The sequence below is a fragment of the Muntiacus reevesi genome, chromosome 14 (assembly GCF_963930625.1).
Source record: "Muntiacus reevesi chromosome 14, mMunRee1.1, whole genome shotgun sequence".
In the NCBI taxonomy this organism is placed as follows: domain Eukaryota; kingdom Metazoa; phylum Chordata; class Mammalia; order Artiodactyla; family Cervidae; genus Muntiacus; species Muntiacus reevesi.
In genome coordinates this window covers 30285943-30309480 of record NC_089262.1, presented here as the reverse complement: position 1 = coordinate 30309480, position 23538 = coordinate 30285943, and the positions used below count along the sequence as shown (strand labels likewise).

General features: G+C 39.6%; 1 protein-coding gene across 7 annotated transcripts in view; it reads right to left on the bottom strand.

Moving 5' to 3' along the window:
- RAI14 (retinoic acid induced 14) overlaps positions 1-23538 on the bottom strand; it is a 159271-nt gene that overhangs the window by 25559 nt on the left and 110174 nt on the right. For all 7 annotated transcript variants that reach the window (XM_065905615.1, XM_065905618.1, XM_065905619.1 and 4 more), the window contains one exon: positions 9270-9358. In XM_065905615.1, coding sequence (XP_065761687.1) covers positions 9270-9358 — 89 coding nt within the window. The remainder of the gene's footprint in view (positions 1-9269; positions 9359-23538) is intronic.

The following is a 23538-nucleotide window of genomic DNA, read 5'->3' as shown; positions in this document are numbered from 1 at the left end:
TAGCACTCAGCACCTTCAACCTTCCCTTCTCACCTGACTCCCCTTCCTCCTACACACACACACACTCACACACATTTATGCAGTCAACTCTTCTTCCTTTCCCTCTAGAATATAAAGTTTGTATCCCAAGTGCCTATGCGTGCTAAGTCACTTTAGTTGTGTCCGACTTTTTGCAACGCTATGGACTATAGTCCGACAGGCTCCTCGGTCCATGGGATTCTCCAGGCAAAACTACTGGGGTGGGTTGCCATTTCCTTCTCCAGGGGATTTTCCAAACTTAGGGATCGAAGCAGTGTCTCTTACATCTCCTGCATCGGCAGATGGGTTCTTTACCACTACCTGGGAAGCCTAAGCAAAGCCTAAAGAAAGACCACTACCTGGGAAGCCTAAACAAAGACCAAAGAAACAGCATGTGTGTGCTAACACAGACCAGGCTCTCCATACACACTTGTAAATTGGAATCAGAGAGTCTGTCCATTGTGAATGTCTGGGGAGGGAGGCTTGGGGGCAGGGAACCAAGCTTCTAAATCCTGCATTTGTAAACTGATCAAGATACCTCCAATGTAACACCTATAAGCAACCCACACTTAAAAGCTTGTTTCTCAGCCTTAACGTCAGTGAAATTCGAAGCTATGGAAAGTGGCCCTGTGTACCATAGGATGAGGAGTAGCATCTCTGACCACTATCAACTGAATGTCCAGATGGAACAAGGGGAAATGTCCCCAGACATTGCCAAACATCCCTTGGATAGACGGGAATCACATAACTCAGTTGAGAACCCCTGGCTTAGAGGAACAACTTCTTTTATATGGTGATTTGGTCTCCAAATACCATTTCTCCATTCTGAATTAGTCTTTATGACACTGACCAGAAATCCACTAATTATTAAAGAATCATATAGCTAGGAAATACCATATTTAAAATCAGAAGGTTTTAGGACCACAGTGAGCTGCACAAAAGCAAGTGTAAGGTTAAAAGATCATATACCTTCTTTGCTGAGAATCTGCACAGAGATTTTAAGGGTATGCATAGTGGGAGCTGGTTGGAGGAGGTAGAACACCTCCATTTGACCTCCGCTCAAATGGATAAGGATGAAGACAATCAGGAAATAAAGCAATGAGATCTTTGGAAGCAGGAAGACAAGTATCTTCTTTTCCCCTTCCTCCTTTTACCACAGGAGACCTCTTTTCAGGAGGTATAACATACAATAGTGAGTTTGCTTAAACTATGAATTGAGTTTTGGTGGGTTAGCCGGGCCCTCGACCATCATTTTCTATCAGTGTTTCTGAGGAGGAGCACATTCTGTTTTAAACAAATGCCTTGCAGATGAACTTTTGGAACCCATCCTGATTGTAAGTAGAAGACTGTTTATGTCGTGTATGCAATGCATTAACTTTTGTCTATCCTGTAGACAAAAGCTCTTCTAATGCATAAATAGTACCCACTGGAAAAAGGCACAGTTCTCCAAAGACAAGAGGGTAGGGAGATTTACACAACCATCATAAAATAAATAACAGGCTTTCATTTTCAGTGCAAGAGTCCCAGTCATACCTGAAGTAAGTACTGTGTTTCTACAGAAATAACACTCTTTTATTCCTTGGCCCTGTGATGGGTTTCCCTAACCAGGAGCACAAAAGCATTTTTCACTTAAAAGAATCTCTAAATTCCAATGATGCATCAGTCCCTGGACAACATTATCCTGGAGCGAGATGTCTCTCACAGCTACCATTAAAACAAAATCTCTTTCCAGATGCAAAATTTTCTGGAGAGAATATATTAGTGACAGAACTTCACTGTAACCAGCCCCCACATAAGACTGGCCCCATTTGGCTGTGGATCTGTCTGGAATATCAGAAAGCAATTTCCCTTTAGGAAAATGACAAGGCAACCCTAATTCAGGTGCATTTCAGCAGAACTCTGTCTGTGAGTGAAGACATCAGTGCTACTCGTAAGTCAAGTGTCAGAGGCTATTCCAGGTGGTTTAAGAATCCTGCTATTCAAAGAGTCTAAAAAGGATGGCCCAGCCATTGCAGCCATGGAACACCATCCCCCAAGCTAACTTGGACATTAACCACTTATTCAATGATTTCAGACTGCTACAGAAACAGAACAGAACTCACTCATATAGTGAAGGAATTACTGATGGGACTAAGAACACAGTCTTCAAGTGCAGGTGACAGATGTTTAAACTGATGAATTCGTTGAGATGAAGACAAGGCAAAGAAACACCAAAAGGCTGAAGTCTGAGAAATCAGTTTCAGGTCGTAATAAGGAAACATTTCAAAAAATAAAGAGAGCTAAAAGATACTCAACTAGACATGGTTTGAAATCTCTACTTAAGAACCAGAGTTTCAAAATGCTGAATATAAACAATAAAAGTGGTAATTAATTTGATTTTTATTTATGTTAAATATATTTAAACATTGTTCTTAGAAATGCTTATCTTTACATCAAGTTTTCAACCACTGAAGCATAAATCTATTCACCTAGTTATAGTTCCAGGGGAGAGATCAGAGCATGAAAGATGTATTTCTTTCTTTAAAAAAATTTTATTAAAAAGAGTAGATACATATATACGTATAACTAAATCACTTTGCTGTACACCTGAGACTAACACAACATGTTAATCAACTGTGCCCTGATATAAATATTTTTTTAAAAGAAAAAAAATCCACAACATTGTAAATTAACTATACTGCAATAAAAAATAATAAAATTTTACTTGCGTCTTTTTTACTGAAGTATATGTAGTTGATTTATAATGATGTATTAGTTTCTGGTGTAAAGTGATTCAGTTATGTGTGTGTGTATATATATATATACACATACCACACACACACACACACAAAGAGAAATTTTTAATAACCATTCTTACTATTAGAATTTTGAAATTATTCCTTAATCTCCACAAAGTAGACTTGCATAGTGATTTACTCTGAAGCAAAAGGCTTTTTTTTTTTTTGCACCTCCTGCATGTATATATCATTTGAAATGTTTTCATGGCCAGATTATGTTGATCACTGTACATAGTAGTCGTGTATGGATGTGAGAGTTGGACTATATAGAAAGCTGAGCACCAAAAAATTGATGCTTTTGAACTGTGGTGTTGGAGAAGACTCTTGAGAGACCATTGGACTGCAAGGAGATTCAACCAGTCCATCCTAAAGGAGATCAGTCCTGGGTGTTCATTGGAAGGACTGATGCTGAAGCTGAAACTGTGATATTTTGGCCACCTCATGCGAAGAGTTGACTCATGCGAAAAGACCCTGATGCTGGGAAAGGTTGAGGGCAGGAGGAGAAGGGGACGACAGAGGATGAGATGGTTGGATGGCATCACCGATTCAATGGATGTGGGTGTGGGTAGACTCCGGGAGTTGGTGACAGACAGGGAGGCCTCGCGTGCTGCGGTTCATGGGGTCACAAAGAGTCGGACACGACTGAGCAACTGAACTGAACTGAACTGTACATAGTTGGTTGGCCCTTCAGACATGCACAACCAGAAAGTAAAGAACTATAATCATGCAATCAATTTCTGGCTTGCCTTTATTCCAAATTAAATATGAAATACTTAATGGACTACAGTCTGCCATTACATTTTAAATGACCCATTCTCTCAAGTACTTGAGTTTTAAGATATAACTGTTCTGGGCTAGAATACGTGAGTTAGATTGGTATTATATGGTATTATATGTGAGACAGATTAAGGTCATAATGGAATGGAGGGCCACCCAGAAACCCAAACAAAAGCTAAGCGAATACCAGAAACCCTAGAAAAGAAGAAGGGTTCTCCAGTGTCTCCCTCCTGAGGCCTCTGTGCACTATGGTATCTCCATATTCCATAGCTCAGTCCTCACTCTCCTAAGACTCTCCTCTTCTATGAGAAAATAAGTTTTGTATGCAAAGGGATCAAGGAAAATTTAAGATATGGGAGTGTGACAAATCACACATCATTCTTCAATTTCTATTTATACTTCCTTCTACAGTAAAACATTCTATACATATTTTTTAACATTTATTTATTTATTTGGTTGCACCGTGTCTTATTGTGGCAGGCAGGAATTTTTTAGTTGTGGTGTTTGAACTCTTACTTGTGGCATGTGATAAGATCTAGCTCTCTGATCTTATGAAACCCAGGCCCCCTATATTGGGAGCATGGAGTCTTGGCTACTGGACCACCAGGGAAGCCCCCCCTCTATATTATTAAACTGGACAATTTCTTGCTCTGCCCAGAATTCCCAGCTTCCTTTAAAGGCAGGAGTGGCCACAGATCACTCAGTGTCCAGTGAGATCTGAGTGTATGCCGCTTCATGAGCTGGGCTTTCCCTTCTGCCAGCTGGAACTGGGAGCCCCCCCGGGCCGTTAGGACCAAGGCAATACCCTGGATGGTGGAGTAACAAGTCTGGGTAAGAGTCCTCAGTGTGGAGCTGAGTGGCTATAGCAATTTGGGACTTTTAACTGAAAGAGAGAAAAGTCTATCTTGTTTAAGTCACTGGGTCACATTGTGTCAAATGCATACACTTGCTAAAAAAGGGAGTCTGCAAGCTAATACCTCAGACAAGCACTGATAATAAACAGAAGATTCTGTGGTTTTCTTCCATCTTCTGTTAACGCTCTGTTTAATCCTATCTTATCTTCCCAGGTGCTAATTACAGGCATCCAAAAAAAAAAAAACAAAAAGAAAAAACCTACAAGTCTGGGAGAAATGATTTCATTTCTAAAGAAACAGAATGCCACTTCCTAAATCAGGGAAGAACACAAGCAAACACAAAGGTCCTCTTTAGAGTCAGCACTGTGAGCCTAGGTGCAGACTTTCCCAGCTGACTGCTATCACTATGTCTATGGTGCTGTTTGGCAAATAGGTGATAAGGAATGGGGTGTGTATGTTTAGCTGCTGAGTTGTGTCTGACTGTTTTGTGACCCCATGAACTGTAGCCCACCAGGCTCCTCTGTCCACAGAATTTTCCAGGCAAGAATACTAGAGCGGGCTGCCATTTTCTACTCCAGGGCATCTTCCTGACTCAGGGACTGAACCCGTGTCTCTTGCATGGCATGCAGATTCTTTACTGTTAAGTCACCAGGGAAGCCAAGGAATGGGGGGAACTCCACAAACCAAAAACATGAGTCATGAGCTTCTGCCAGTTTGGGGATTTCTTTTTCTGATTTGTATTATGAGAGTGTTTGGCTTGGTGATAATCACAGCTTTTTTTTTTTAAGATGTGAAATATTTTCAAAACCTGATGTGCAAAAGAGACTGGGCGCTAGGATGTTCACACATATGCTTTCACCTAAGCCTCCAAAGCCATCTAAAATGATGATAATTGCGATGTACTGGGCTTTCCTGGTGGCTCAGACGGTAAAGAAACTGTCTGCAATGCAGGAGACACAGGTTCAATCCCTGAGTCAGGAAGATCCCCTGGAGATGGAAATGGCAACTCACTCCAGTATTCTTGAGAATCCCATGAACAGTGGAGCCTGGAAGGCTACAGTCCATGAGGTCACAAAGAGTCAGACACGACTGAGTGACTAACACTTTCACACTATTGGCACCACACACAAGGCTTTATCTACTGACAGGGTTTGATTCCTGAGATTGTTTGTAAAGCAGTTATGAAAAGCCTGTGGTCAGACTTCCAAACATTTGATGTGGAAGGATAGTTGATAAAGAAATAGATACTAAAATCCCTTTGCTTCTGAACTTAAATCCAGTCACCAGTTTAAGAAGTATGTAATTGTACCAAGTTAACCATGCTGTACACTGTGTGGATATAAAGAATTAAAAGGGTCAGTGTAATGATATATTTTGAAAGTAGGGTTTTTTCCGAAACTCTGCAGGGCAGTTGGGTTTATGGTAACAGATTTTCATACAAGTTCTCACTGGGTATTAGAATTGAAGATAACTGGATCTTAGCAATAATATAGCAACACTTCAGGTAGCTTGACTGAAAAGACAGCATCTATGAGCTGACTTTTGAGAGCCCCTTGGATAGCAAGGAGATCAAACCAGTCAATCCTAAAGGAAATCAACCCAGAATATTCAGTGGAAGGACTGATGCTGAAGCTAAAGCTCCACTACTTTGGAGCACTATGATAAGATAATGAGATAAGAAGACTCATTGGAAAAGACCCTGATGATTGAAGATAGAAGGCAGGAGGAGAAGGGGATGACAGAGGATGAGATGGTTGGATGGAATCACCAACTCGATGGACATGAGTTTGAGCAAACTCTAGGGGATAGTGAAGGACAGGGAAGCCTGGTGTGCTGCAGTCCATGGGGTCGCAAAAAGCTGGACACAACAGCAACCGAGCCATTTAATTCATCCTTTCATCAAATGTTTTGGGCTAACGACAACCACTAAAGCACAGTGACTAATGTCCCTGCCCTTCCCTTGGATTCTGACATGCATTCTTGAGGAGAGAAAGGAGTGGGTGTTACAGCCAACAGGAAGGACATGAGCAGTAAAGGCCATCACATTTATCTTGTTCACTGTAACAGGAAAAATTCTGAGAAGTGTTGTTCTAGATAATGCAACAGATTTTCCATGTACTTTTATCCATGCCACTTTTCCTTCTTTTGTTCCTGGGTTCTGTTTGCATGCTTTCAAGAAACCATGAGAAGTCAGTGCCTCACTCAGACCAAAGCAAAACAATAAGCCCGAGGACCAGAGTGCTGACCTCATTATTAGAAATGAGAGAAAAGTGACAGGCAGCTCGAGACATTTCCAACTCATGGGATGTATGGAAGGTGTTCTGGGTTTGCCAAGTGCTATGGATTCTACCAGTTTCAGAGTTGAAAGAAATGGGCTGTGACAGTTTCCACTAACCAGCCCAGAGAAGAGTCCAGGATGGGAGGATGGGTATGCAGTTTCCCCCTCCAGCTTGTTTTTAGCTTTTTATTTTTTGGCGATGCCTTGTGGCTTGTGGGATGTTAGTTCCCTGACCAGGGATCAAACCTGTGCCCCCCTGAAGTGGAAGCACGGAGTCTTAACTACTGGACTGCCAGGGGAAGTCCTCCCCTCCAGCTCCTTGGACAGCACTGGCAAGGAAGAAGGAACTGCGCTGGGGTGTCCAGGTCTCACTGCATGACTCCCCTGGCTTTTAGGAACTGAGTGAGGGCTCTGGTAGTAAATACAAACTATCCACATGGTATTAGACAGCCACAAAAAACTATGCTTCTTAAGTTTTTAGTACAGAAAATGATCATGGTAATCTTTTTTTTTTTTAATGGCAGGATTTAGAGTTTATTATATAATGTGATCTCAACTATGTAAAACTGCACCAGGAAAATCTGGCAGGAAATACAGCAAAACAGTAAATTTTTTTTTTCTTGGAGTAGAACCACTGGTTATCTTCTTGGTAGTTTTATGTATTTCCCAAATTTTTTACAATGAACATGTATTAAACATTTTTTTCCCTTTAATAAAAACATAGGGTAGCGATGTTCAATTATGATGGAAATATGAGAATCCTAATCTATTTTTTAACATCAAATGCAGTTAAACAAAATTATATTACAGCTCAAATTTATTCACACTAAACAAACTTTTTTAGATTATGATTTTCTTAAAGAAATCCCATCTACTAAAGAGGACACATCTCATCACGGGGATGGTAGCCACTCATACTGCTCTGTATGTATGTGGTACAACTTTAAAAGTAGTAACAATAAACTTAAAAAAAAAAATGGATTTTGGCATTAAAGACGACTTTAATTAGCAACATAAATTAGTGATCCCCTCAAGGGAATCACTTAGAGAAACCATTCTTTCTTCTGCTGTTATTATAATAATCTGTGCTCAGTCATGTCTGACTCTTTGACACCCCGTGGACTGCAGCCTGCCAGGCTCCTCTGTCCATGGAATTTTCCAGGCAAGCATGTTAGAGTGGGTTGTCATTTCCTTCTCCAGGGGATCTTCCCGGCCTGTGGATCAAACTTGCATTTCTTATGTCTCCTACATTGGTAGACAAGTTCTTTACCACTAGTGTCACCTGAAGTATTGCCATTTCTCAAAATATTTTTTTGGAGTTTTCTGTGGCACTGCTCTGGAAAATCATTCTGTTACTTCAATCACTCCCTATTTTTAACCAAAAATGGTTTTACCAGATTGACACCTCATTTACCTGACTTGACTTTAAGTGGCTCTTCATCTGTCTTAAAAAAACAAGTCTATTCTCAAAGAATAAATATTCCCAGACCCTGATATTATTTTTTAAGGGCCACAGACTTTATGAAAACAATTCTGAAATATGAGTTTTCTGGCCATATTTTAAGTAATAACTGTATTTTCGTAACACTTGACCAATCTGCCCCCAAGATGACTACTCTGAGGTGTCAGTGTTTTCAGGTGGAAAGCAAAAGGGATCCATCACAGATTAATGAAAAGCCTCAATAAAGACTACAGAACAGACTAATCTTATATTCCAGTAAAAACCAACAAAAGCCTATTAGAAGACAAAGATTTTCAAGTACAATAGAGAAGTGAAAAGTCACCAGTAGTTGCTTCCACCCTTTGGTGTGGACAACAGGGGCAGAAACCCAGGCTGGCAACCCAGGGACTCCTTCCTATAAAACAATGTTCATAAAAGACAAGACTGCACTTCCTTTTCTATCTGACTTGATCATCACTTATCAACACCGGTTTCATGTTAGAATCAGCTGGGAGCTTTGCAAAAGTACCAACTGGCTGGAAGCGTTCAGACATTCTGAATCTCTGAAGACACAGCTGGAATACATATGTGGGGGTTGTCTGTAGGGGTGTGTGTGCGCGCTGTTTATTCTTTTCCTTCTTCTCCTTTCCCCCTTTAAGCTCTTTCGCCCTCCCTCCCCTCCAGTTCCTAGGTGATTCAGATGCACTAAAATACAGTAAGGGGCGAAGACCATGGGCAGCTGATCCTCGTGAAGATCCTGCCTTCTGTCCACAGAGCCCACCTCAGCTAGTTGATGAAATGAGCACCTGAACAATTCACTCCACTCGTCACACTGTACCGTGATTCGTAAGAACAAAAATCGGGGGAGAGAACTTGGTCCATATATATCATCTTGGAAAATAAAAATTTTAAATGGGGGATAAGAAGCATAGTCATATAAGATGAAAACACTTGTAAAGGGCCAAATAATGAAACCACGTCAGAGCCCCGTCACTGGAGGAGATTCTATGTTTTTCTTTTGGCTGATCTGTACAGAGTGTAAATTTTCCACAAGGAATACATATCATTTCTGTGATACCTACTTTCCTGCTGGCCTGTTGGCTTAAGAGAAAAAGATGACATACCGGCAGTATCTTGGGCGGTCACATCCACGCCGTGTGTAACCATGACCCTGAGGCATTCCACGTGTCCTTTCGTAGCAGCAAGGTGAAAACTGGAAAAGAGGTAACACAATCTCCTTGAGATTGCCACTCTTTATAGACTTACCCCTGACCATGTTTTTGCCTCTTGTGCACACTATCTCTCACTTAAGCTCCAAACCACCTCATGAGTAGGTCTTACTATCAACCTCATTTTAAAAAGGAGAAAACAGATGTTTGAAGTGGTCTGATAATTTTCTCATTGATACTTTTTATTAAGTAATGGATTAGGAGCTAGATCTTAGGTCTTCCCATGTGAAGACAGGCTTGAAAAAAGTAAAATTCAACTACATTCTTACTCCTTCAGGAAAAAATAACCAGAGTCCCAACTTGACTCAATTCCTAAATATATAAGTAATTAATCAACTTTTTATCTATTTTCCAATGTTTTAAACAAAGCCATTATTTTTAAGCAATGCGCTCTCTGAAGGCAAATTTGTCCAAGTCAAACAATGGTTAGAGTCCTTGGACAGCATCAGTATCAAATCCATTGCTGTGTTCTAGCAGATAACAATAGTTAACTGAAGTTGTACACAACTACACAACTTATTTTACATGGCTAATGTGTGCCAAGCATCTTATTACCCACTTGAGTACATTAACTCTTTCTTTTCTTTTTTTTATTAGCTCTTTTCATTCTCATAAAAGCCTTTTTAAATTCTTAAAAAAATTTTTGGCCACATCAAGCAGCATGTTAGAGATCTTAGTTCTCCGATCAGAGACTGAACTCCTGGCCTGTGCATTGGAAGCAGGGAGTTTTAACCACTGGACCATCAGGGAATTCACCATAAAAGCCTTTTGACGTGAGTCCTAACACCATCTCCATTAGATGGCAGGTGTCTACACTCAGGTGCAAACAGCATTAAAGGAGGCCCACAGTTAGGCACTGGAACTCAATGACACTTGAAGGTACAAACCTTGCTCAGCATGTTGAGATTTATCATTAGAAAGAGATAATATCCTTATAACACAGGAAGCTCAGCTCAGTTCTCTGTGATGAACTAGATGGGTGGGATGCAAGTGAGAGTCAAGAGGGAGGAGATATATGTATACACATAGGTGGTTCACGTTGTTTACAGCAGAAACTAACACAACACTACAACGCAATTATACTCCAATAAAAACAAATATTTTTTTTTAAATAAATATTTTAAAAAAGAGACAACATCCAAAGGTCACAGCCATCCTCCCCGCAGATCCCAGGGTGAGGGGCACTTCCATGGCAGAAGGAAAGCAGAATCCCACTGAGCAGCCATGCCTTGAGAAGGAGGTTAATGCAACTCTCAGCTCTCCAATGCCTCAGACCTGTCTTAGGGAGTTACCTTCTCAGGATACTTGGTGTCTGTACCTCTGAATTAATACCCAGGCAATACTTTTCCATAGGACAGGATCTGTCACTGGGCCCCATGGTCACACCCAAGTAGCAAATCCAAGAGCTAAACTGATTCAAACTCAAATGAGCTTGACTCCACAACTCTGCTCTGGAGAACTGGGCTGACTGAGGGTCGGTGGGTCAGCAAATAGGGTTATATCAGTTCTGGTTGCAGATCAGCCATATGTTAGCTATGTATCTTTGGGAAGTCAATTTAAGCTCTCAGAGCCTAAATTTCCATCACTGTAAAGGGTGCAGATAGACTCAGATGCTTTCTAATGTTCCCTCCAGCTCTTACATTCTATCATTTTAGCTTCCCTGGCTCTGATCACATTGACCGTTTCTTCATTCGTGCAGCAGCTTATGTGTAATGTTTCTTTAAAGTCAAAATCTACTTTATAGTAGATTTACACATCCTGTATAATGTTTACACAGTACAGTGAAGCTTTGATCATATGGAATGACTCGGGAACGTGTGACTTGTTTAAGTGAAATTTCTGATTAAATACTGCTTAACCAAAACAAATGCACCAAAAGTCAGGACAAAAAACAGTAACACCCGTTTTCAGCATTGTTGGGGTAACTTAATTTTACAGTTAATGAACTTCATCTTTAAACAGTAAATCATTTAATCACAGTGAAAGGTTTCTAAAATTTCCCCACCCTTACTAACAGTGTTCACACTAGTGGTAAAGAACCTGTCTGCCAATGCAGGAGACGTAAGAAACGCGGGTTTGATCCCTGGATTGGGACAATACCCTGGAGGAGGGCATGGCAATCCACTCCAGTATTCTTGACTGGAGAATCCCCTGGACAGAGAAGGCTGGTGGGCTACAGTCCATAGGGTCACAGAGTCTGGATACAACTGAAGTGACTTAGCATTCATGCACATGCAGTAACAGTGTATATTACATAATTTAATTGCTCTTGAGGACATGAAACCACTAACAGACTCAATTATTGAACTCTGCTTTCAAAGTGATGGATCTAAATACCCCAGATTATTAAGTCCTAATATTTATTAATATTTATCTTCTTTTCTTAATGTCTATGTGCTTGTTTCTAAGTTGTTCACTCTGCTATATCCTATGACCAGGGGAGAATTCAATCAAAATGATCTGGACAAGGCAGCCAAAAATCTTTTGCTAAAGATGAGAATACCAGGAATAGAAATTATCACACTCACATGCACACACACACACATGCAAATGTGTATAGATACAAAACTTTGGACTGAAGTTTAACATATGGACTTCCACTGACTAAGCTGGTAAAGAATCTGCCTGCAATGCAGAAGACCTGGGTTCAATCCCTCGGTTGGAAAGATCCCCTGAAGAAGGGAAAGTTTACCCACTCCAGTATTCTGGCCTGGATGAATTCCATGGGTTGTACAGTCCATGGGGTCGCAAAGAGTTGGTCATGACTGAGCAACTTTCATTTTCACTCTAATATATTTAAGCTACACATCTCATAATTGTATAGTTTGCTAAAACTTCTCAAGTGGAACATGTCCCTTCTGCTTTCACGCTGAAGAAACACAATGTGGCCAGAGACCCAAAATCCCTCCTTGTATCTCCTGTTAGCACCCCAGAAGATCTCCATGTGCCCCTTCTAGTTGCTAACTCCTTTCTCCCTGTGATAACTATTTTTCTACTTTAACTTGGAAGAAATGGACAAATTCTTAGAAAAGTGTAACTTTCCAAAACTGAACCAAAAAGAAATAGAAGATCTTAACAGACCCATCACAAGCAAGGAAATAGAAACTGTAATCAGAAATCTTCCAGCAAACAAAAGCCCAGGACCAGATGGCTTCACAGCTGAATTCTACCAAAAATTTAGAGAAGAGCTAACACCTATCTTACTCAAACTCTTCCAGAAAATTGCAGAAGGTAAACTTCCAAACTCATTCTATGAGGCCACCATCACCCTAATTCCAAAACCAGACAAAGATGCCACAAAAAAAGAAAACTACAGGCCAATATCACTGATGAACATAGATGCAAAAATTCTTAACAAAATTCTAGCAAACAGAATCCAACAACATATTAAAAAGATCATACATCATGACCAAGTGGACTTTATCCCAGGAATGCAAGGATTCTTTAATATCCGCAAATCAATCTATGTAATACACCACATTAACAAATTGAAAGATAAAAACCATGTGATTATCTCAATAGATGCAGAAAAAGCCTTTGACAAAATTCAGCATCCATTTATGATTAAAACTCTCCAGAAAGCAGGAATAGAAGGAACATACCTCAACATAATAAAAGCTATATACGACAAACTCACAGCAAACATTATCCTCAATGGTGAAAAATTGAAAGCATTTCCCCTAAAATCAGGAATAAGACAAGGGTGCTCACTCTCACCACTACTATTCAACATAGTGTTGGAAGTTTTGGCCACAGCAATCAGAGCAGAAAAAGACGTAAAAGGAATCCAGATAGGAAAAGAAGAAGTGAAACTCTCGCTGTTTGCAGATGACATGATCCTCTACATAGAAAACCCTAAAGACTCTTCCAGAAAATTACTAGAGCTAATCAACAAATATAGTAAAGTTGCAGGATATAAAATTCACACACAGAAATCCCTTGCATTTCTATATACTAACAATGAGAAAACAGAAAGAGAAATTAAGGAAACAATACCATTTACCATTGCAACAAAAAGAATAAAATACTTAGGAGTATATCTACCTAAAGAAACAAAAGACCTATACATATAAAACTATAAAACACTGATGAAAGAAATCAAAGAGGACACAAACAGATGGAGAAACATACCGTGCTCATGGATTGGAAGAATCAATATAGTCAAAATGGCTATACTACCCAAAGCAATCTATAGATTCAATGCAATCCCTACCAAGCTACCAATGGTATTTTTCACAGAACTAGAACAAATAATATCACAATTTGTATGGAAATACAAAAAAAAAAAAATACAAAAAAAAAAAAAAATAGCCAAAGTAACTTTGAGAAAGAAGAATGGAACTGGAGGAATCAACCTGCCTGACTTCAGACTCTACTACAAAGCCACAGTCATCAAGACAGTATGGTACTGGCACAAAGACAGAAATATAGGTCAATGGAACAGAATAGAAAGCCCAGAGATAAATCCACATACCTATGGAAACCTTATCTTCTACAAAGGAGGCAAGAATATACAATGGAAAAAAGACAACCTCTTTAACAAGTGGTGCTGGGAAAACTGGTCAACCACTTGTAAAAGAATGAAACTAGATCACTTTCTAACACCATACACAAAAATAAACTCAAAATGGATTAAAGATCTAAATGTAAGATCAGAAACTATAAAACTCCTAGAGGACATCATAGACAAAACACTCTCCGACATAAATCACAGCAGGATCCTCTATGACCCATCTCCCAGAATATTGGAAATAAAAGCAAAAATAAACAAATGGGACCTAATGAAACTTAAAAGCTTTTGCACAACAAAGGAAACTATAAGCAAGGTGAAAAGACAGCCCTCAAATTGGGAGAAAATAATAGCAAATGAAGCAACAGACAAAGGATTAATCTCAAAAATATACAAGCAACTCCTGCAGCTCCATTCCAGAAAAATAAATGACCCAATCAAAAAATGGGCCAAAGAACTAAACAGACATTTCTCCAAAGAAGACATACAGATGGCTAACAAACACATGAAAAGATGCTCAACATCACTCATTATCAGAGAAATGCAAATCAAAACCACAATGAGGTACCATTACACTCCAGTCAGGATGGCTGTTATCCAAAAGTCTACAAGCAATAAATGCTGGAGAGGGTGTGGAGAAAAGGGAACCCTCTTACGCTGTTGGTGGGAATGCAAACTAGTACAGCTGCTATGGAGAACAGTGTGGAGATTCCTTAAAAAACTGGAAATAGAACTGCCATGTGACTCAGCAATCCCACTTCTGGGCATACACACTGAGGAATCCAGATCTGAAAGAGACACATGCACCCCAATATTCATCGCAGCACTGTTTATAATAGCCAGGACATGGAAGCAATCTAGATGCCCATCAGCAGACGAATGGATAAGGAAGCTGTGGTACATATACACCATGGAGTATTACTCAGTCGTTAAAAAGAATTCATTTGAATCAGTTCTAATGAGATGGATGAAACTGGAGCCCATTATACAGAGTGAAGTAAGCCAGAAAGATAAAGAACATTACAGCATACTAACACATATATATGGAATTTAGAAAGATGGTAACGATAACCATATATGCAAAACAGAAAAAGAGACACAGATGTATAGAACAGGCTTTTGGACTCTGTGGGAGAAGGCGAGGGTGGGATGTTTCAAGAGAACAGCATCGAAACATATATATTATCCAGGGTGAAACAGATCACCAGCCCAGGTTGGATGCATGAGACAAGTGCTCGGGCCTGGTGGGCTGGGAAGACCCAGAGGGATCGGGTGGAGAGGGAGGTGGGAGGGGGGATAGGGATGGGGAACACATGTAAATCCATGGCTGATTCATGTCAATGTACGACAAAAACCACTACAATATTGTAAAGTAATTAGCCTCCAACTAATAAAAATAAATGGGAAAAAAATAAAATTTAGATTAAAAGCTAAAAAAAAAAGACTTCCTGGATTTCCTCTGCATGCATGCTCAGTTGCTCAGGCATGCCCAACTCTTTTGTGACCCCATGGACTGTAGCCCACCAGGCTCCTCTGTCCATGGTATCTTCCAGGTAAGAATACTAGTGGGTAGCCATTTCCTCCTCCAGGGGATCTTCCTGACCCACGAATTGAACTCACATCTCCCATATTGTGGGTGGTACTTTACCACTGAGTCATAGGGGGAGCCCTGTGACTCGGATTGCACACTATATTAAAAGGGCATTAAACTTGTGACACGTGACTTGAACATGTGACAATGAACCATTTCTGTAAGGCCACTTCTGCATGCTGATAAATGTGCTCTGATGAATGTGACACAATATTCTATGGATGGCTTGGCAGTTGTATAATTTTCAGCATCATATTTGAAAGGTCAGTGGTCATTATAAGTCAAGAAAAGTGAGGTGTTAGGAAGTTGGGCTCACTATCCAATCCAATTTTCTTAGACATTGCTTTTAAAAATGAAATTGTTAAAGCAATCCATCTTTGATGGTTATAACACATTGTTTTGAGGGATCCAGTTAATTAAGGTTTCATTGCATATGTTTTAATAAATAGTGTGCATGTGATTTTGTTTTGCCCTCTCTCCTCAGAGTTTTGATCATGAAGAGACTTTTTCCTTTATTTTGGGAAATCTCCAATTATTCTTCTGCAGAACACTGTGTTCTGATGAGAAAATGAAATGAGTCTTTTCCCAATTCATAATTTTATCCTCATAAAGTTTGTCCTCATGAAGTTTCACTTGAAACTTCAGCACTCGTTGTTCTTACAGAGAAAATGAACTACTATAAAGATAAATAATTATAAAGAGCCAATTATCCATATATAATGATAGATGTTTATGCTGGTATTTTTATAATGCAGAATCTCATATTTTTAGCTAATCAAATCATTCTAAGTTGATAAAATTCAACTAACTAAACCAATATTTCAAGGTGTTTCTGAAAGGAGACTCATTTCCAGGTGTTTATTGTGGATGTCACATAAAAATTGTTCTTAAGGATCTCATTTATCATATCTTTTCATCTCTGAATTTTTCTACACATATACTTAAAAGATAAGCACTTTACAAAGTAGAAATAATGTGATGAAATCTTTTGTATCCAACAACCTTGTTTCATGTATACCCTTACCAACCATTATTATTTTGAAGCACATCTCATATCACTTTATTCTTAAATATTTCAATATGTATTTCTAAAATAAAATAGCTCTTAATGAAAATGTAATATCACCACAACTGAAAGTTTTAGTAATTTTTCAATAATGCCAAATATTCAGGCATTGAATATTTCTAATTGTTTCATAAATATTATCATTTTTGAATAGTTTATGGAAATCAAAATCCAAAAAAAGTCAACATATTGAGATCTGGTAGATGTCTAATCATGTTCCCTTTTTTTTTTTTTTTTTTGGTCCTTGCAATTTGTTTTAATTTGTTTTATGAAAAAGCCATGCACTTGGGCCTGTAGAATTTTCAGTATCTGGATTTTTCTGCACCTCCCTCCCCATAGTATTTTTTAACATGTTTCTCTTGCCTCTACCTGTTCTGTAAACTTGTAGCTAGGTTTAGAGGCTTGGTTTGATACAGGCTCAGTTATTGGCAAAGCAACTTCATGAGTGGTATCGTGTACTTTCATTGAAGACACGTAATGTCTAGCTGGCTCCGTTTCAGTGATGTTAGCAACCAACGATAATCACTACTTGGAGTCGTCCTTTGATTTGTGGTTTGCCAAGTGGTGACATTCTAATCCATGATTTTTTTCTTATTCATTAGCTGGAATTCTTCTAGAGAAAAGAAAAAATTCCCTTGATGACAATTTAATTTTCCAGAAATACAGTTCATACAGGAAAAAGAAACATCTGATCTTTTACTTTAACGAAAGTTTTCTTAAGAACGGGTTGGTGGCCTTGTGTCTTCTAAAGGAGACCGATGTGGTGTGAGAAGATTAATGTATGTAAGTTAAATAGACACGTGTATGATAGCCAATCAGTTCTCCAGATTTTTTTTTTAACTTTTTTTTTTTTAATATTATTTTATTAGTTGGAGGCCAATCACTTCACAACATTTCAGTGGGTTTTGTCATACATTGACATGAATCAGCCATATAGTTACACGTATTCCCCATCCCGATCCCCCCTCCCACCTCCCTCCCCACCCGACTCCTCAGGGTCCTCCCAGTGCACCAGGCCCGAGCACTTGACTCATGCATCCCACCTGGGCTGGTGGTCTGTTTTACCATAGATAATATACATGCTGTTCTTTCGAAACATCCCACCCTCACCTTCTCCCCCAGAGTTCAAAAGTCTGTTCTGTACTTCTGTGTCTCTTTTTCTGTTTTGCATATAGGGTTATCGCTACCATCTATCTAAATTCCTTATATATGTGTTAGTATACTGTAATGTTCTTTATCTTTCTGGCTTACTTCACTCTGTATAATGGGCTCCAGTTTCATCCATCTCATTAGAACTGATTCAAATGAATTCTTTTTAACGGCTGAGTAATTCCATGGTGTATATGTACCACAGCTTCCTTATCCATTCATCTGCTGATGGGCATCTAGGTTGCTTCCATGTCCTGGCTATTATAAACAGTGCTGCGATGAACATTGGGGTGCATGTGTCTCTTTCAGATCTCCAGATTTTTTGATAAACAAATTTAAACATTTTAACCACTGTACATTCCCATATTTAATACTACAATAAATGCATATCAAACCCACTGCCAAAAATATTTCAACTCTGCATGTAATTGAATTGACTGTTTAAGATACTTGGGCATCGTGACTAAAATGCTTTGATGGGAGAATGTGTCAAATCACTTTAATTGTACAGAGTATGTTAAGTGACTTCAAAAGGATTTTTGGATATAGTGTTAAGGCCAAAGTAGGAGCCAGTTTAAAAGGTTTAAGACACCCTACTCCAAAGATAAGAAAAACAGTTGACAAATAAGAGCCAGTGCTCAGTCTAGAACATGATGCAAAAAAAGAAATTCTATAATTCAGATTTTAAATTGTAGATTTATTCTTGATAAAGTAACCAACACCCCATCTACAACACATATGGGCACACACATGGCTGTACATACTACAGCCGTGTTCTAAAACTGGGAAAGTCTTTAAAAGTTCTATGAGCATATCCTGTGAAATAACAAGGCCTCTTCAGTTATGAATTAGAAGCAAAATCTTCAACACCATACTCTACATTTTATACTCTATATAAATATGGTACACTATTCTTTGTAATACATATGATATATGCTATTTTATACTATGTTTTATCATTTAAAAATACATGGGTTAGATTTAGAAAGGGAAAATATAAAATAAGAAAGAATAACTACCAAGACATACAGTTATTTGGTATTTACTGATCACTGTGATTAAATACTCTGATACTTGTAAAGTATCCCTTTGTTTAATAATATACACAAAAATCATTTTACTACCTTATTTGGGATAAAATGTCTATAACCTGAGTTTGCTAAATCAATTATCACATCAAAGAACACCCAAATGATCAGTATACTGATTTAGCTTTGCCCTGTTCTTAAGGAAACTGTACAAATGCAGAAGAAATAAGGTACAAAGTAGACAATGAGGCGACTCTGTCAGCAAGTCCCTCACACCAACACCACTTATACATTCAATCCAGTTACCTTACACCTGAGCAGCAACAAATGACCAACAAATGGAGCTGCATCATTTGGTCAATTCTCCTCCAGCTGCTGGAAGAGAAAGCCCTGTCTTCCCTCTTTCATTCCCCCAGCCCTGTGCCTAGAAGAAGCTCCTAATCAAGCTCCTAAGCCATTATACAGAAGGGCAAGGTGGGAAAACTACCTTGCTATTCTTCTGTGTGTACTTAATTTGGATATCCAAATTAAGGCTTTAACTTCAGAAAATCTGGTCCTTATTCCAAACACCCAAGATTCTGAAAAAATCAGACAAAACGTCCAAACTTTAGAGCTTTATCAAAGCTTAAAGGAAGGACAAACATGTGCAGCCAGATGAGAAAGGATAACAAGAAGCAGGATATTGGGGAGGCAATACACATCATCTTTAAGGGCTCAGGCTAACTGGGTTTGAATCTGCACTCCGCTGCTTATTAACACTGAGTGGTCTTGGGCAACTGTTCTCTGTATTCCACTTTCCACATCTGTAAAATGGGCTATCAGGAATGAATGAGGTATATGTAAAAAGTGCTTAGCAAAGGGTGAAGCATGAATACGTATCCAAAGAAATGCCACCAATTATCTGAGCCTCATCAACACAAGGCAAGGAACAGAGATAGAGACATGCTGCTTAATAAAAGGATTTGTCTCAATGTTCAGAAAAGACAGACCAACAGAAATTAGGTCAGAACCATCACTGCTTAAGAAATGAAGAAAGAAATACGGTTTTCTCTGGGTTTATGCTACTCAGCGCTCTGTTGTGATTTAAATGGAAAGGAGATCCAAAAAAGAAGGGATGTGTGCATGCACGTTATTTATTAACTTTGCTATATAGTAGAAACTGACACAGCAATGTAAAGCAAGTATACTCTGATTAAAAAAAATAAAATTAAATTGAAATTAAAAAAAAAAGAAGAGAGGAGGAGCAAACCAAGAAGAAAATCAAGGAGGGAGGTTCAAGAGGGGTGGGATCTATGTATACTTATGGCTGATTCGTGTTGCTGTATGGCAGAAACCAACACAATGTTGTAACGCAATTATCTTCCAATTTTAAAAAAATGTGAGAAAAAAAAGAAAAGCAAGAAAGAGTTATAGACAGTCATTGATGACAAAAAAAAAAAAAAAAAAAAAACCACCACCAAAAACAAAACCCATCTGAGATCAGCCTTGTCTAAAGTTCACGCTTGAGCTGCTAAGATTCAGGCACCTTCCAGAAGTGACAATCCCCAAAACAGGGTGTGGCAGCAACAAGTCATTAGCATTTAGCCTCAATAGCATTTAGCCTCCACCTGAGTAACTTTTTATAAGATACTCAAGTGGAGCGTTGGGTTCGGTTGGGTGGGAGAACATGGTTAGTCATTCACAGAATCCGGATCTGTAAATGACAGGGTACGTTTCCTTTCTTATGCAGTGCCTGACACATGTAGGCATCCTCAGAGCGGCAGTCTGGGTGACTGATGGGTGCTGGTCTGGGCTGCAGGTGGCATCTGTGGTGTTGCCTCAGGCTTGAGGAGGAGATGGCACCCTGAGTCAGCACATAACTACTGAAGATCTTGGCTGGTGGCCTCTAACAGTCTGTGCCCTGGATAGCTGATAAAAGAACATACCTCTAGGTAAAGACAGTTTGCAGACTTGGGTGAGGTGGGTAGGAAAAGTACTAGGCTGAAGAACAGTCCCCCCTCACCCCAAAACAGAGGCTGTTCTTGACAAAGTTAATCCCAGGACATTGGAACTAATTTGAGCATGGAATCATTTCTATAGTTGTCTACTTTTATAAATAGCTATAGCTGAATATATTAATTCATTTACATATTTACTATAGTAGGGTATTTATGTGCCCGACACTGTTCTAAGCACTGAGGAACACATGATGAATAAAGAAACCCTCATGGATCTCAGCTTTTAACAGGAAGACTAAAGATAAACCAGTGGTTCTCCACTGGGGGTGATTCTGCCCCACCCAGGGGGCATTTGGCAACACCTGGAGACAGCTGCGATTATTATTCACAGGGTGAGGGATGGTATCTAATGTATAATGACCAGGAAAGAAAGGGAAGGGACTAGTCACTCAGTCATATACGACTCTCTGTGATCCCATGGACTAGAGGCTGCTAGCCGCCTCTGTCCATGGGATTCTCCAGGCAAGAATACTGGAATGGGTTGCCATTCCCTTCTCTAAGGGATCTTCCCGAGCCAGGGATTGAACCCACGTCTCCTGCTTGGCAGGCAGATTCTTTACCACTGAGCCACCAAGGAAAGAACAGAGATGCTGCTATAACACCCTACAATACACAGGACAGCTCCCCACAACAAACAATTCTCTGACTAGTCTAAAATGTGAATCATACCAACATGTCAAAATGTCAATAGTGCCCAGGTTGAGAAACTCTATGATAAACTATTTAAAACAAGTCTATGATATTGAGATATAATCCTATTAAAACAAATTAAATAAAGACTTAAGAAACAGCATGGGCAGATTCCAAACTTTTTATTTTATGGTATGTCAATTCGGCATTTTAAAATGCACAATTCAGTTGTTTTCAGTATGTTCATAAAGTTGTGCAACCAACGTCCCTATCTAATTCCAGAATATTTTAATCCACTTAAAAAAGAAAATTCATACCCACTAATATTCACTTCCCATCCTATGCCTGCCCTTGGCCATCAGTAATCTACTTTATCTATGGATTTGCTTATTCTGGACATTTCACCAAGATGGAGTCATACAGTATGAGATTTTTTTTGTGTTTGTCTTCTCATGTTTGGCCTCTTTTTGAGGCCCACCCATGTGTAGCACATACAGTATGATATTCCTTCCACTAAGTGGATATATCACATTGTGTTTATTCATTCGTTGGTTATGGACATTTGGGTTGTTTCTACTTTTGGGTTATTTTGAATAAGGCTGCTAAAACATTTGTGTACTAGGGTTTGTGTAGACACCTGTTTTCAGCTCTAGTGGGTATAGACTTAGGAGTGGAATTGCTGAACCATATGGTAACTATGTTAGTCTTTAATGAAATGCAAGACTACTTTCTAAAGCACCATTTTACACCCCCAGCAACATGAGGGCTCTAATTTGTCCACATCCTAGCCAAGACGTGTTGAATGGCAAATTTTAATTTGAGAGATGAGAGTTTTAATTACACCTAAATTTCCCACAGAAGAAACACTTAAGTCTTCCTTAATGAACCCTTTGCGGTAGTTATTGTAACTAATTATCAGCTGAAATTTTCCCTTAGAGGAATAGAAAAGTGAAGGCAAAACGAAATCAGAACATCCTTGGGCTTTGTCTCCGTAGACTTTTACAACTAATGAAAAAGTGGGGCCTCTCCTTTTAAAGACAAGAAACGTCACTCAAGTGTTGATAGGAATACATTTTATGAGACAGTCTACTGGCTTATCCCTTCATTTAGAGAGGCCAAGAATTCAGTGGAGGAGGGAGGGGTATAAACACCTTTATCCATCTGTCCAACCCCAGGCCCAGTGGCAGGGCACTCGTCCCTGCCCAGGGGTACAGCAGGATGGCCGTTCAGATTCCACTACCGCTGAAGTGACAGCTCTTCAGTAGCCCGAATCTTGGATGCTCACAGGGTGATCCATGGACCAGGAGCTGTTAGACAGGCAGGCTCTCAGGCGCCACCCAGCATCACTGATTCAAAAGCTGTGTTTACAAGTTTCCCAGTTGATCCCCATGTACGTGACTGCTTTCCAAGTGCTGCTCTAAACGGAGGGCGAGTTCAGAGCCTCACATCATCCTTTTCACCAAGGCACCCATTGTTTCAAACTTCTTTTGAAAACATAATCCCTTAGCCTTGAAAGCAATCTTGTGGATTTGCCCCACAAAAAAGGAATTGATGCTGTTTTAAGTTTCATTATAATAGGCCATGTTTAGCTTTCTTGTAAAAAAGACTCAGCTGTGCCCTTCCACAGAGGGGTAACTAAAAGGCACAAACAGAGCGGCCTGAAGACTTACATCATGCTCCTCTGATCCCTTTGCTGCTTACTGATATTTGGAATTTCTTTGCTTTTGTCACTTGGAAAGTTCCCAAGGTTTCTGAGCTTAAGAGTTTTCTGATTCCCCATCCCACCCGGAACCCACCAACCACCCTTTCCTCTTCCTCCTCCCTCCCTCCCACTCCCAAGAGAAGACCAAGAAAACCTGGAGAGCCCAGAACAACAGCTGGGTGGTAGCCCAAAGGCACAGAAGAAGAATAGCAGGGAAAAAAATGAGTAGCTTAGGAGGCTGAAATACCACGGCTGGGTCTGCTGCCTTGTCATTAGGGTTGAGGTACTAACTTCACTTCTCTCACCTCTAAACCATATTTGAGCAACTGGAAGAAGAAGAAAAAAAAAACCCAACAGCAGCATCAACAATAATAGCAGGATTTCTCTGGTGGTATACAGTGGATAAGAATCTGCCTGCCAGTTCAGGGGACACAGGTTCTATCCCTGGTCCAGGAAGATTCCACATGCCCTGGAGCAACTAAGTCTGCACT